This window comes from Protopterus annectens, chromosome 16.part0 (assembly GCF_019279795.1).
Source record: "Protopterus annectens isolate FY-2018-M chromosome 16.part0, PAN1.0, whole genome shotgun sequence".
Taxonomy (NCBI): domain Eukaryota; kingdom Metazoa; phylum Chordata; order Ceratodontiformes; family Protopteridae; genus Protopterus; species Protopterus annectens.
In genome coordinates this window covers 174,199,042-174,213,963 of record NC_056750.1, presented here as the reverse complement: position 1 = coordinate 174,213,963, position 14,922 = coordinate 174,199,042, and the positions used below count along the sequence as shown (strand labels likewise).

The 14,922-nt window shown below is 45.9% G+C and overlaps 1 protein-coding gene across 4 annotated transcripts in view; it reads left to right on the top strand.

Annotated features, from left to right (window-relative positions):
• Nucleotides 1-13,151, top strand: part of ACIN1 (apoptotic chromatin condensation inducer 1) — a 405,577-nt gene extending 392,426 nt beyond the window's left edge. For all 4 annotated transcript variants that reach the window (XM_044057793.1, XM_044057795.1, XM_044057797.1 and 1 more), the window contains exon 12: nucleotides 11,318-13,151. In XM_044057793.1, coding sequence (XP_043913728.1) covers nucleotides 11,318-11,605 — 288 coding nt within the window. In that variant the 3' untranslated portion in view covers nucleotides 11,606-13,151. The remainder of the gene's footprint in view (nucleotides 1-11,317) is intronic.
• The last annotated feature ends 1,771 nt before the right edge of the window (nucleotides 13,152-14,922 follow it).

Genomic DNA, 14,922 nt, shown 5'->3' with positions numbered 1-14,922 from the left:
GAAGCACTGACAGAACAGGATTCTAGGATTCTGAGAAGTCTGATTATTCAGATTTTGAAGAGGAACAACAACCTCTGATTGCTTATGAGGATTCAGATGCAGAGGAATCCATTCCTTCTGCCTCCCCTCCAGAAGATCTTTCCTTTGGGGAAACCCTTAACACCCTCAGGGAACATTTCCACTGAGAATCCCAAGACTTCCCTCAGTCTAAGGGAAAGACTCTGCCCCAGCACAGACCCTTGACCATTTCTCCAATCTTAGAGGTGGTTGATGATTTCTTCCATGAATCCAGCTTAGCTCCTGACGCCTTCCCACCTGCCCCCAGAAAACCTGACAGGTATTTAGAGTACCAAATTCTCACAAATACCTGTACAGAAATCCTGCTGCAGACCCGGAGGTCATTACAAAGGGACCAAAATGAGCTAAGGCTAGTTCTGCAAAGAAGCCTACGCCCTCTGACAAGGACTCCAGAGCTCTGGACAGATGGGGTAAAAAAGTATGCACCTCTGTAACCTTGGCTTATCAGAGCACTCCTCTGCCAGTTCCACATGTTAAAGCATCAACAGCACACTTTGGGATTATTAAAGCAAAGGATTTCAACCTTTCCTGACTGTGCCAATTTGAAAGATTTAGCATATTTACTGCACTCTACTAGTGAAGTGACTAAACACGCATTACACTGTGGATATGATGCCCTAGAAGCCTCAAGCAGGGCAGCAGTGTCAGGATCCGTCATTAGGAGACATGCATGGTTGGAGGAACAGCCTCTCCCTGATCATGTCAAATCTAAGCTACTGGATGCACCCTTGGATAAGGACAACTTATTTGGAGCAAAAGCAGAAGAGGTGCTTAAAAAGATGGAAGACCAAGCAAAATACAACCTCCTAGGTTCAGCAGGAATTTTCCTTCAAAACACTGATCCTTTCCTGCACGTAGCAGACAGGGGCAAGGTAAGCCCCGCAGGGACAGACCACCCAGACTTCTATCCCAGGGACAGCAGAGAACCAAACAGTGCACCTCTTCTACCTCAAAGGCAGGGAGTTCTAAGCCATCCCTCTATGGCAGAAAAATCTCAGTGACCCCTTCTTCCCCCTCTGCCCTCTTTTCACTCACCAAATCTAGGAGGAAGGCTCGCCTTCTGCAAAGAAAATTGGCTTTCTGTAACAAGGACCCATGGGTCTTAAAGATAATTTTTCAGGGGTACAAATTCTCCAACAAACTCACAATTCCAAGAGGATACCCAGACTTGCCTCCAAATCAGTGGGCAGAGGCATTGAAACAAGTCCAAACTCTAATTTCCCAAGGGGCAGTAGAACCTGTCCCCTCAGATCAAACGGGCTAAGGCTTTTATTCCAGACTATTCCTTGTCCCAGAAAAGAGGGCACTTGGTGCCCCATCCTGGATTTATCCATTCTGAACACCTTCGTGGTGGTCCCCAAATTTAAGATGCTAACATTTCAGCAGCTGCTGCCTATGCTAACCAAAAATGCATGGTTATGTTACCCTAGATCTACCCCCAGGGGCAGAGGGGAAGCCATTTCCAAACGGATAATACTGTATCTATTTCTGCTACAGATTGCATGGGGAACCTCCCCCCCAAGTCTATTCAAAGTCATTCCACTAGGGCAGGCTCCACTTCCGCAGCATTCCTCAGAGGAGTTCCCACCAGGGACGTCCTGGAAGCTGCCACTTGGATCCCACCAGGGACATCCTGGAAGCTGCCACCTGGACTTCTGTCCAAGCATTATCACCTACCTCTATTTTCTAAGGCTAGGGCAGGGTTTGCTCTGCAGATGTTCTTCGTGTTTCACTGTTGCAGTCATCACATTAGGGTTATCCTTCCAGGGCTTGCCCTCAGTTGGCTGGAATACCAGAGGCTTAGCGTCGGTACTAAGAAGGTACTCATGGCTGCGGCTTCAATCTCTTCCAGAGGACTTCAGGGCCAAACTCCTTGATGCACCTTTGGATCATTCAGCCCTTTTTGGTGCAAAAGTGCCTGACCTGTTTAAATCTTTGCAACAGAAAGGAAAAGAATTACAGGACCTAAAACACATCCTAGTCTCAGCTATTCCAAAGTCCCAGAGGAATTACCCAGCAAAGACAGTTTGTAAGGAAAACCTCCAGGCCTGTAGCCACACCACACCCCCCATCTAGAAGACTCCCTAGAAGACAGTTTCCTCAGGCTAGGCCTTCTCAGTTTTCCACCCAAAGGCCTCCCTTTCCTGATAAGGCGCAAGTAGTGTCTGACTGCTTACCAAAATTTCAGTCCCCACCCCCTCTTCCATACCTATCTGCCCACCTCTCTCACTGTCTCCCTGCGTGGTCACTCATTACCACAGACAAATGGGTTCTGTCCATCATACAGAATGGCTACTTCATGTCCTGGATCACCCCCCCCATCAAAACTGGGTATACCACAGCCTCCTCCCAGTCAACTACTCCTCCTCCATCAAGTTTTGCAAACCCTGCTACTAGAAGGCACCATAGAACCAGTACCTACACAATCAAAAAGAAAAGGATTCTACTCCAGAATATTTTTGCTACCCAAAAAGGAAGGACGTTTGAGGCAGATTCTAGACCTCTCGCGTCTCAACCCCTTCCTAAACGTTCCTGCATTCATGATGCTCATCCTACCTACTCTCTCCACACATCCTTCCTCCAGGTTTCCTGGCAAACCTGGATATAAAGGATGCTTACCTTCACATACATATAAAGCCCTCCTTCAGGAAATGCCTGACTTTTCTGGCAGGCTCATCTCACTTTCAGTTCTGTGCCTTGCCCTTTAGGCTTTCTACTGCCCCAGGATATTTACAAAATGCCTGGCTCCAGTCATCGCCTAATGCAGAAGAAAGGGAATCCAGTTATTCCCTTACCTAGATGACCTAATTCAGGCAAAAGACAGGGAAACTCTTCACCGCCACTCCCAGGAATTTCTGGTACTCCTACACACTCTAGGATTCATGATCAACTTCCCAAAATCCCACCTCAACCCCACACAGGATATTGTCTTCTTGAGTTGAAGGATCGGGGTAGACCTCATGAAGGCCTTCCTTCCAGCAGAAAAGGTGGTATCACTCTCACATCACCTTCTTGCTGCTCTACAATCAACAGAACTGACTGCAAGACAATTTCTGAGACTTCTAGGTTACATGGCAGCTACCATTCCCATGTTGCCCCTAGCAAGGATGCACATGAGGAAACTTCAGTGGTACCTCCATTCGGTGTGAACCCAGCATTTCCACCCTCTAGAGTTCAGGATTCCCTTGCTTACATCTGGAACTGAGATGGTGGGTGGCTCAGGTAACTTAGAACCCTGGACACCCTCTGCAAACACCCTCTCACTCCCAGACCATGCACACACGTCTCAGATCTGGGCTGGGCAGCAACTCTGTGGAAAAAGAAAAGTACAAGGTTTGTGGACAGACACAAACGAGATCACATAAACGTCAGATAAATGATAGCCATCCTCCTTGCTCTACAGGCTTTCCAGTCTTACCTAGAGCAGGGCCCTCTAAAGATATTCACAGAGAACACCACAGTCCTGTGGTATCTCAACAAGCAGGGAGGGACCAAATTCTACCTTCTATGCAGATTAGCTGTGAGGGCGTGGGAAATGGATACCTCTCAGGGGGTCACCCTTCAGGCAGACTATATTCCATCCCTGCACAACTCCCAGGCAGATTATCTAAGCAGAACCATTTCAAACAACTAAGAATGGATGCAAATAGATGGCTTCCTGAATATGGTCCACAGGTGGGGTATTCCACAAAATGGACCTGTTCTCCTCCTCCATAAACAGGCAAATGTCCTTCAAGGATGCATCTGCAGTCCTAACATATGGGTTGTCCTGCCTCAGGCAGCCCTTCGGTCGGCCGGATTCCAAAGTCTGGGTCTGGCCTCGGCTGATGTCGCACTTCACCCGACGTCATAGCTGCTGGGGTATAAAGGCATCAGCCGACGCCATTTTCCTCAGTCTTTCTTGCTGCGCGGTGCCCGAAGCAGAAGCTGTTCGCAAGTGCCGGTCAGTCAGATCCAGAGATTTCTACTACCGAAGACTTCTAAAAAAGCTAAGTACCCCGTTGGGGACTCTTTCTTGCCTCAGCCGATGTCAGACAAAGTAAATAATTGTTTAACTTGTGGGAAACAAATACCTCATAAGGATTTTCACTCTTACTGCCTTCCTTGCTTAGGCCCAGACCACGACGTATCAGCTTGTTTAGCCTGTGCTTCCTTCAACCAACGGACACTTAGACGTCAGTCGGAGTTTGCAGAAGAGTTTTTTGGTCCAGCTTTTGCATATGAAATGCCGTCGGAGACTCCGACTTCACAATTAGCTAAAAAGCGCAAGGTAAAGGACCGACACTCGCGGCCCGCGGTTTCGGCTGAAACCACGTTTAGGCCTACCGCGAGTGTCTCTGTTTCGGCTGAAACAGAGTCCTCGGTTCTCCCTTCGGCCGAAAGCATGCCCCCGATAACCGAGGCCACACAGGCCATGGCTGAATCGGCTACAGAAATTACTGCTGCAGAAGCAGGCACCCAGGATTTGTCAGACACTATTCCTTTAGACATCTCTACTACTGCATGTGGGGCTGCTAGACCCCCTGCTTCTATGTCTATCAAGGCCTTTTCCAGGGCTAAAGCAGCCAAAATTTCCAAGGCCTTACCTACAAAAGCTCCATCTCACAGGCCTACTTCTAGTTCTCAGATGCTCAGCCTTGCTGAGGACCTTATTTCTTTGATCAGGGGATCCCAACCTCACCCAGACAGGGCCTCTCAACCCCCTCCAGATAAGAGGCCTAGGACTGAACCCCCTGAACCTTTATCTTCAGACTATTCCTCGGATGGCTCAGATTTATCTGACCCTCAGGAAGGGCCATATTCACCTTATGATGATTCTGATGCAGAAGACTCCATTCCTTCTGCTTCTCCTCCTGAAGAATTTTCTTTTGGGGAAACCCTACACTCAATGAGGGAACACTTCCAATGGCAGGGCCAGGATTTTTCAGATTCAAGGAAAAGGCTAAGGACTTTTTTACACTTACCACAGCATAGGCCTTTAGCCATATCTCCTGTACTATCAGTTGTTGATGCATATAATGATGCCAGTACTGCCCCTGATTCTCTTCCTCCGGCCCCTGCCAAGCCTGACAGATATTACAGGGTCCCGGACTCTCACTACCACTTGTATAAGGCTCATGTTGCAGACCCAGAAACCATTTCTCAGGGCCCTAAAGGTGTTGCAGCTGCCTCTGCCAAAAACCCTCTTCCCTCTGAAAGGGAATCTAGTGCATTAGAGAGATGGGGCAAAAAGGTTTATACATCTGCTACTCTTTCTGCCAGGGCCTTAAACTGTCAATTTCACATGATACAGTACCAGGAATTTTTGTTAGACCAGCTAAATAAAAAACTGTCCTCTCCTGAACCTGTAGACCGTAAGTCCGTTCAGGATTTGGTACATAACTCTCAGCAGGTCAGTAATCATTTTTTAAAATGTGGCTATGATGCACTGGAGGCTTCTTTTAGATCAGCTATGACTGGAGCAGTGATTCGAAGGCATGCATGGTTAAAAGAGCAATCCTTACCAGACCATGTTAAGTCAAAACTCCTAGATGCTCCTATGGAGAAACAAAGTTTGTTTGGCTCCCCTGCACAGGAGGTTCTAAAGAAAGTGGAAGAAAAAGCAAAATCTGTCCAAACAGTCAAGGATTTTTTGCAGGTCCAACCTCCGAGGTTTAGCAGAAATTGGCCCTCAAAGAATTGGTCCTTTCCAGACACCTCCAGAGCACAGAGAGGCAGAAATAGACGCCCAAGAGGCAGAAGTCAATCAAGAGGTGCCTACAGGGGTCGTCAATGGCAACCTACCAACCAGAGAAGTGCTGCCACAGCTACGACTACTACCACTTCCACAGGACAGACACAATGACTTGACTCTGATTCCGCCTACCAGGGAACAACTGGAAGCACCCTTGGGCGGAAAATTAGCTTTATTTTCAGAAAACTGGCATTACATTACAGGAGACAAATGGACTTTACAAACAATAGACAAGGGCTACAGGTTTCACTTCCACACTCTACCAAAAAAGAGAGGAATGCCAAACCTTCCACCAAGCCAAAAAACAGAGGCTCTAAAGCAAATCATCAGCTTACTAAGGATGAGAGCAATAGAAAAGGTACCACCTATGGAACAAGGCCAAGGATTTTACTCCACACTATTCCTTGTACCAAGAAAGGAAAATCAATGGAGACCTATTCTCGACTTGTCCGCACTGAACACATACCTCATTGTTCCAAAATTCAAAATGCTGACCCTCCAGCAACTTCTTCCCATGTTGGGCAAGGAGTCTTGGCTGGTGACTCTAGATCTCAAGGAGGCATACCTGCACGTCCCTATACGACCAGATTGCAGAAGACACCTCAGATTTCTTGCAGGATCAGAGCATTATCGATTCTCAGCATTGCCCTTTGGCTTATCTACTGCGCCTAGAGTATTCACAAAATGCCTGGCATCAGTAATTGCTCATTGCAGGCTTCAGGGAATTCAGATTTACCCATACCTGGATGACTGCCTAATACAAGCGGACAACAAGACAAAATTAATAAAGGATTTGGCCAATGTCATACAACTGTTGCAAGCCTTGGGATACACAGTCAGCATTCAAAAGTCAAGGCTAGTACCATCCCAAAGGATAACATTTTTGGGTGCAGAACTGGATACAACAACTCAGATGGCTTTTCTCACAGAGGAAAAACAAAAGCAACTACCAGTCTATTTCATGGCATTAACAACACAAACTCAGCTAACTGCAAGGAAAGTCCTGCAAGCCCTGGGGTACATGGCATCCTGCATAATATTGATTCCGCATGCCAGGCTGCATATGAGAAAGTTGCAATGGTACCTAAGGAATGTATGGTCTCAACACAAGCACAGTCTAGAAGCCCAGATACCAATTATTCCATGCCTGAAAAAAGAATTCCTGTGGTGGGCTCAGGCCTGTCAGATAAACAGAGGATTGCCTTTCCACAAACCACATCCAAGCCAGACCATCACCACGGACGCCTCAGACCTAGGCTGGGGGGGCACACATGGAAGACAAGTGCATACAAGGCCTATGGTCCCAAGACCAGCTGAATCTACACATAAATCTAAAGGAGATGCTGGCAGTGAAACATGCAATCGAGGCATTCAGACCATTCCTCCAGCAAGGACACCTGCTGATAAGGACGGACAATACCACAGTCATGTGGTACATCAACAAACAGGGAGGTACACACTCATACCCTCTATGCCGGATGGCAATGGACCTCTGGAATTTGGCCCTGAATCTCAACCTTCAACTACAGGCCAGATTTGTACCAGGAAAAGAAAACTCACTAGCAGACACCTTAAGCAGAACTACCACGGATGCTGCATCCAGATATCTTCAAAACCATAACAAAGAAATGGGGAATGCCAGAGATAGACCTGTTCGCCTCCCCACACAACCACCAATTGAAGAAATTCTGCTCAAGAGTATACCACCCGCTTGCCTGGAGGGTGGACTCACTTTCTTTCAGCTGGAAGAACCTGACAGCATATGCATTTCCACCTCTTCCTCTGATGTACAAAGTACTACTGAAGATCAGAGAGGAACAGCCAAAGGTAATTCTTATAGCTCCAGACTGGCCAAGACAACATTGGTACCCCCTACTGAGAAGCATGTCTCGGACACACTCATGGCCTCTACCTCTATGTCCCTTACTTCTAACGCAGAACAACTACAAGACCCTGCATCCAAACTTGAAAACACTGCAGCTAACTGCTTGGAATATTGCATAAAACAAAAACAACCAGATTTATCTCAGAGGGTTAAGGACATTATCCTGGAGGCTCGCAGACCCTCCACAAGGAAAACATATTCAGCCAAATGGAAAAGATTCCTCATTTGGAGTGCAGCAAAGGGAGAAAATGTCTCATTGGCAAACATAGCACACATCCTGGAATACTTAGCAGAACTGTTCCACAATGGCCTGTCCTACTCCTCCATTAAGATTCATGCATCAGCAATTTCAGCAGAGTACAACATGGATCCACCTGTCTTCTCTCATCCTCTACTCAGGCAGTTCTTGAGAGGAATCAAAAACGTAAAGCCTCCAAGGAAACCACCTCTGCCTGCATGGGATCTCAACTTTGTGCTGGAAAAATTAACACTTCCCCCTTTTGAACCAGCAGCAACAGCAGACTTACAGTTCTTATCTTGGAAAACTGCCTTCCTGCTAGCAATCACTTCAGCAAGAAGGGTATCTGAGTTACAGGCATTAATGGCAGTACAGCCTTTCCTTATCTTCCATCAGGATAGAGTGTCTCTGAGAACCAATCCTACTTTTATGCCAAAGGTGATCTCCTGGGTATCCTTGAACCAAGCTATACATTTACCTACATTCTTCCCCAACCCACAGAACAGGGGGGAAAGACTACTACACACCTTGGATGTGCACAGACAACTACGCTACTATCTGGACAGAACTAAGGCCAGCAGAAAAAACTGACCAGCTTCTGGTAGCATATGCAACAGGAGTGCAAGGAAAAGCATTTTCAAAACAGACAATCTCAAAATGGATAGGAAATTGCATTAGATTCTGCTACTCTTTTCATGGAAAGACAACTCCTGCAAATATCAGGCCTCACTCCACAAGAGCTACAGCCACCACTACAGCTTTCCTACGAGGAGTGGCTACAAAAGACATTTTAGAAGCTGCTACTTGGAGCTCCGTGCATACATTTGCCAAGCATTATAATCTTCCTTTATACTCCAGATCCCGAGCAGGTTTTGCAACTGCTGTTTTGCAAGGGATCTTAACTACACCATCTTTATCTTAGTGCCTCCTCCCCCAGTTTGGCTATGGTTTTCTACCCATATGTTAGGACTGCAGATGCATCCTTGAAGGACATAGTACAGTTTTGTACCTACCATAAATGTAGATGTCCGATAGGTATGCATCTGCAGTCAGGATTACCCACCCTCCTTCCCCTCTGTGGTATTCCTAGGGTACTTACCCCTCTTTTAGCTAGCTGGGGAATCTATTATGGTGTATTTGTTTGTATGTATATATGTATATATATTTTGCTCTCTACTGTTTGGAATTATCTGCATTTATCCAAATTTAGCCTTCCTAGAGGGCACCTGGCATCTGGGGCAAGAAACACTGAGGAAAATGGCGTCGGCTGATGCCTTTATACCCCAGCAGCTATGACGTCGGGTGAAGTGCGACATCAGCCGAGGCCAGACCCAGACTTTGGAATCCGGCCGACCGAAGGGCTGCTTGAGGCAGGACAACCCATATGTTATGACTGCAGATGCATACCTATCGGACATCTACATTTATGGTAGGTACAAAACTGTACTTTTCCTGGCTACTCCACCAGGACACCAGACCTCAAGGCATTAGCAGCAGATGCCTTCTCAATAACCTGGAAGGGGAAATTATTTTATGCAGCCCCCCCCCCCCTTTCCCTATGATACAGAAAGGGTCCTGCTGGAAATTCAGCGGGACTTATCTAAAATCTTGCTGGTGACTCCCTATTGGCCAAGACAACACTGGTTCCCTCTTCACCTGTCCAAGGGCAATCACCGCAAGTTACCCCCTTTAGTGGACCTGCTCAGACAGCGCAAGGGGACTCTTGATTACACCCACAGTGACAATCCATGCATCTCACCCTGTGGCTGATAGGATTTTGATCTCCTTCAAACACTTATATAACAAGGACGTGCTCACTGTCCTGCAGGAGGACAGGAGACCCAACACAAGGAAGTCCTATCTCTGAATGGAAAAGGTTTTCTATCTCGTGTCACAAAAGACAGTTGGACCCGCTGGAAAGCGATATGCCTCTGTCTGTCATACCTGTGTGAACTCATGCAGACAGGGTTGTCTTGCTCATCTCTGAAGGCATACTTGTCTATCTCTGCCTGCCCTCCCTTTGGATCCACCCCTTGCATCCAGACTCCCCTCCAAACTTTTCTTCAAAGGTGTATTACACTTAAGACCACCTAGGAAACAGTCTCCCCCTCCCTGGAACCTAAACTGTGTTCTAGAAAAACTCACTGTAGCCCCCTTTGAGCCAGCAGACAAGGCCACCTTAAAACTTTGCACATGGAAAACTGTGTTGCTAGTAGGCCTGACTTCCACCAGAAAGGTTTCAGAATTGCAAGCTGTTATGGCCACACTAAAATCTTCCACCTGGACAGGGTGACCCGCAGGACAAACCCGTCATTCATTCCCAGAGTAGTGAATGACTTATCCTTGAACCAGCCCATCCACCTGCCCACCTTCTTCGCAGTCCCACAGGGGGATAGTGAATGTGTGCTGCATTCCTTAGACATCCACAGACAGCTTGGGTTTTATCTACATAAAACCAAACTCTTTAGGAAGTTAGACCATCTGTTTATCTCCTTCCACCCCGGGGCCTTGTGGAAAGCTGTGAGCAAGCAGACTGTTTCGGCCTGGTTTCCCCGGGCCATTTCCTTCTGCTACCTACACCATGGTAAGACCTTGCAGGGTAATGTCCAGGCCCACTCCACCAGAGCAATGACCTCTTCTGGAGCCTTCTTTAAAGGGCTAGACACCAACTTCATACTTGAGGTAGCCACTTGGTCCTCAGTACACACCTTCACCAAACACTACAAACTGGACCACATCTCCAGAGCCAGGGTGGGGTTTGCCAGGGCTATCCTGCAGGGATTCCTGGAAACTTCTAGGCCACCTCCCAATCCTCAGTGAGCTTTGGCACTCACCTACAAGTGGAATACTGCAACATTGGAGTAGGACTTAGGAAAGTTGTGTAAAATCTTACATAACCATAGATGGCCTTCTCTTCCATGTTGCAGTATTCCTTCCCACCCACCTTCCTTACTTGTATGACTGCACTTGCTCTCCTGGGCGATACTGAACAGGCTGTGCCCTTACAGGACTGGCTCCGACTGGGGCTTTTATTCTGTTCTGAGAACTGTTGCGTGCAGACGTCACTTTTATGGCCCACGTTCCTACAATCACATCAAACATCCGATGCACCAAGAGGGACTGAAAATCTTTGGAAACCTGGCCAGACGAACTGAAGAGGAAGAAGGGTAAACCCACAAGCTAAAATACTGCAACATGGAAGAGAAGGACATTTATGGTTATGGTAAGATTTTACACAGCTTTCCTTTATTGAAGAATCTTCTGTAGTGATAGTTTTATTGAAAGCTTTTGTTGTACCTTAATTCTTTGCCATTTGTGTTTTCTTGTTAATAGTGATCATTGTTTCTTGTTTGACTATTTCATGGATGACTTTGTTTGCTAGATTGCTGCCAAGGAGTCTCAGCGTGCAGAGCGAGCAAAAGAGAGAGAGAAAAGGAGGAAAGAGGAGGAAGAGGAAGAGCGTAAACGTGAGGAAGAGAGGAAGGAACGTTTTAAGGAGCGTGAAAAGGAAAGAGAGAGAGAGATGGACAGAGAGAAGCGTAGAGAACATAGTAGGGACAAGGAAAGGGGTAGAGGACGAGACCGAAGCCGTGAACATAGGGACACCAAACGTCGTAGTAGAAGCCGAAGCAGAAGTACACCTGTTCGAGACAGAGGAGGTCGACGCTGAGAGTAACTGGGCTCTGTGTGCATTGGGAAGGTGAACAAAAGTGGAAAAAGCACCTTCTTTATTTCCAGAAATTTCATTTTATAGTGTCATTCCATTTTCGTAGGTGACCATTTTGGCCATTTGGTGTGACACAGGTGAGAATGAGTTCCCCTCCTTTTTATGTATCCTCTGTGCTCCTTTTGGTGGTCACTGTACAAGGATGGACCAGGTGTGTTCTTCTGACAATCATTCAGTCAGTCTTGTTTTATTTCTGTTTACTGAATGTGTACTTGACAGCAGGTAAAGTTTTAAGTGCAACTGCCTCTAAAGTGGAATATCTGAGTAAAAAAAGATGTGCATGTATAGTTGTCAAAGATGATATAGGATGTACACTTGTGGCTGTAAGGTGATCTGTGTATGGAGATCAGCAATTATGTATGGAAAACCTTTTTTTCTCTTTACAGAACAAGGCACTTTCATCTGTGCGCTAATGCATGTGGAGAATGGGAAAAATCTACGAAAGGCTTTGATTTTTTGGTTTGAAAAAAAAAATGCTGATGTCATCTACCATGATCCCTGCATAGTGTGATAAGAGGAATTTGGGAAAGACCTACGCAGACATTAATCGTTTCCTGACTGTCTTGTGTGTAATACAGATGCTGGAGTTTATCACCATATTGGTGGATATTAGCCTGCTTTACTGTGAAAGATGACCGGTTGTGTGACAAGACCATTTGTCATGTGTTGGTAAACTGTGCTGTTGTTCCTCCGTATGTCTAGGTAACTGACACCTTGTATCTGTGTTACCAGCTTTTAAAAGCAAATCTGTCTTCTTTTTGTTTATTTCCATTTTAGGGGAAAATGGGCAAATATGAGGAGCATAATAAGTTAATGAATTTCTTCTTGCCATTTGCATTGCTAGAATTTTTTTTTGCCCCCCCCCCCCCCCCCCCAGCACACACGGGTAATCTTAATGCACGATTTAAGTTATTGCTGCTATTGTGTCTCATTCAAGCATAGAGAAATGTTCAGATGCTAATAAAATTTGAGAGAAACCCTGGGGCAGAGTTGCATAGAGAAGTGGGATGGGCAGTCTGAAACTGCAGTCCTCTGTATATAAATAGGTATGGCACTTTTACCTGGGATAGGAGACTTAACTCCCAATTTACACATTGGGTTTGCACAAGGTGCACATTTTTATTGCTTTTGGGCTCTTGGCTCAAGTGTTGCCAGTTACCCAGTAAAATTCTTCTCGTTTCCAACAACTATTTTTAAATAACTTTTTTTTTTTTTTTAAATAAAAGTACTGAATGTTAAATATTGTCATGTAGATGTAATTTCGGTCTCATCTATTACCCATTTGAACATGCAGAAACTACTTTGACCCCCCTGTACAATGTATAGGGGAGGGGGCTTTGTATGTAAATATAAATAGTAAATGTACAGCACAAAAGCACGTGCGTGTGTATATGCTTGTGTGTATGTATGCTCGTGCGTGTATAAAAACCAAATAAAGAATTTTGTATGATGTGTTGTAAGAAAAAAAATAAATTTTAGTTTTATTGAACTTTGGAGTCCATTCTAATTGTGTTTATTAGCTAGAGAAGGGTTTAGTTTGGAATGAATTTATAGTTAGTCACAGTGCAGTAAATTGTGTGTAGTTATTGCAAGTAATTATTTGAAAATAGTCATCAAAACAGTAAAACAGTTGCACATTTACGTAACATTAAGTTTAGTGTGCATCCATGCATTGGCGGTTCATGAGTAAATACTTGAATAAGCAACTTACTTTTGTGTGCGCCTTTTATTATGTTCATCGTGCATACAGCTGCAGTCGTAACAGATGGGTTATCCTGCCGTCAGGCGGGTCCTCGGCCGGCCGAATTCCAAAGTGTAGGTCCGGCGTCAGTTGTCGTCGCTTCCTCCCTGACGTCAGTGTGGCAGGGGTATAAAAGAGCCAGCCGACACCATCTTCTTCAGTCTTTCTTGCCGCGCGGTGCCCGAAGCAGAAGCAGTTCGTAAGTGCCGGTCGGTCAGCCGAAGTCTTCTTGAAAGCTTAAGTACCCCGTTGGGGAAACTTTTCTTGCCTCAGACCGATGTCAGACAGTTAATAATTGCATTTCATGTGGGAAGCAAATACCGCATAAGGATTTCCATTCTTTCTGTATTCCTTTCTTAGGGCCAGACCACGACGTCTCGGCCTGCCGTTTTTGTGCTAGATTCAACAAATGCATTATTAAGCGTCGGGCGGAGTTCGCCCACCACTATTTTGGTAAAAAATTTAATTACATTATGTCGTCGGATCCTCCGACTCCAGTTTTGAGTAAAAGACGCAAAGATAAGGACAGACATACGAGGTCCGCGACTTCTACCGACACCACGCTAAGGCCGACTACCGGTTCTCCGGTTCTTAGCGAGGCGCCTACGCAGCCCCTGAGTACCGATGACACTTCATTACCGGTGTCTTCTGTGCCCGAGGTCGCAGGCTCCTCGGCCCCCATTCCGACTACAGAAACCGACGCCACTCTTGGCAGGGAAACTCAGAGTTTAGACAGGCCTGCCATTTCTCAAGGTGTCTTCAGGCCTTCCTCCTTCTCCATTAAGGCTTTCATAAAATCTAAAGCAGCATTGAAAACTAAAAAACAAGGACCACAGACCCCCTCTCAAGGCCCCATGCCTAAAAACAGATGCTCAAAATGGCTGAGGATTTGATTACTCTTATCAGGGGTTCTCAACCCCCCTCGGACAAAAGCCCCAGAATGGAGGAAGAATACCCTTCCTCAGATCAAGCCTCTATTACCTCAGAACATTCTGAGGACCAGGAATATACAATCTGAAGTAGGATATTCATTTGTCTGCAACCTGTGGGTTATGGATCCGATATCGGATCCGAACCGGCATGGTTTTCCAGCTATGGATCCAAGCTCTCAGCTCCTCCCCTCACCCATAATGCCCTGCTCTACCCTCATGACCTCAGATCTCGTTTGCCGCGCTGGTGACTGGATTTGGGTTCTTTGCTCTCAGCTAAGTGGTAGTTTATTTACCTGTTAAAACAGAAAGTTTTAAATTTTTTGTGTATTTTTGTGTGAAAGTTTAGGTTTCCCTCATTAATAGTTTTAGTTTGAGTTAAATTAAGTAATTTTTTTTCCCTCCCCTCGCTGTTGCGTAGTGTGTGTGTAGGCCTGTGTGTCTTTTTCTTTTAAGTTACTTTAGTAGCTTGTAGATTATGGCTGATCAGCCTAAATCTATCTTTTCAAAATGCTCCGAGTGTGGCCATAAGCTCTCACCGCTGATGGCCACACTCGGTGTGTTAATGTCTCGGGGTTGAACACCTCACA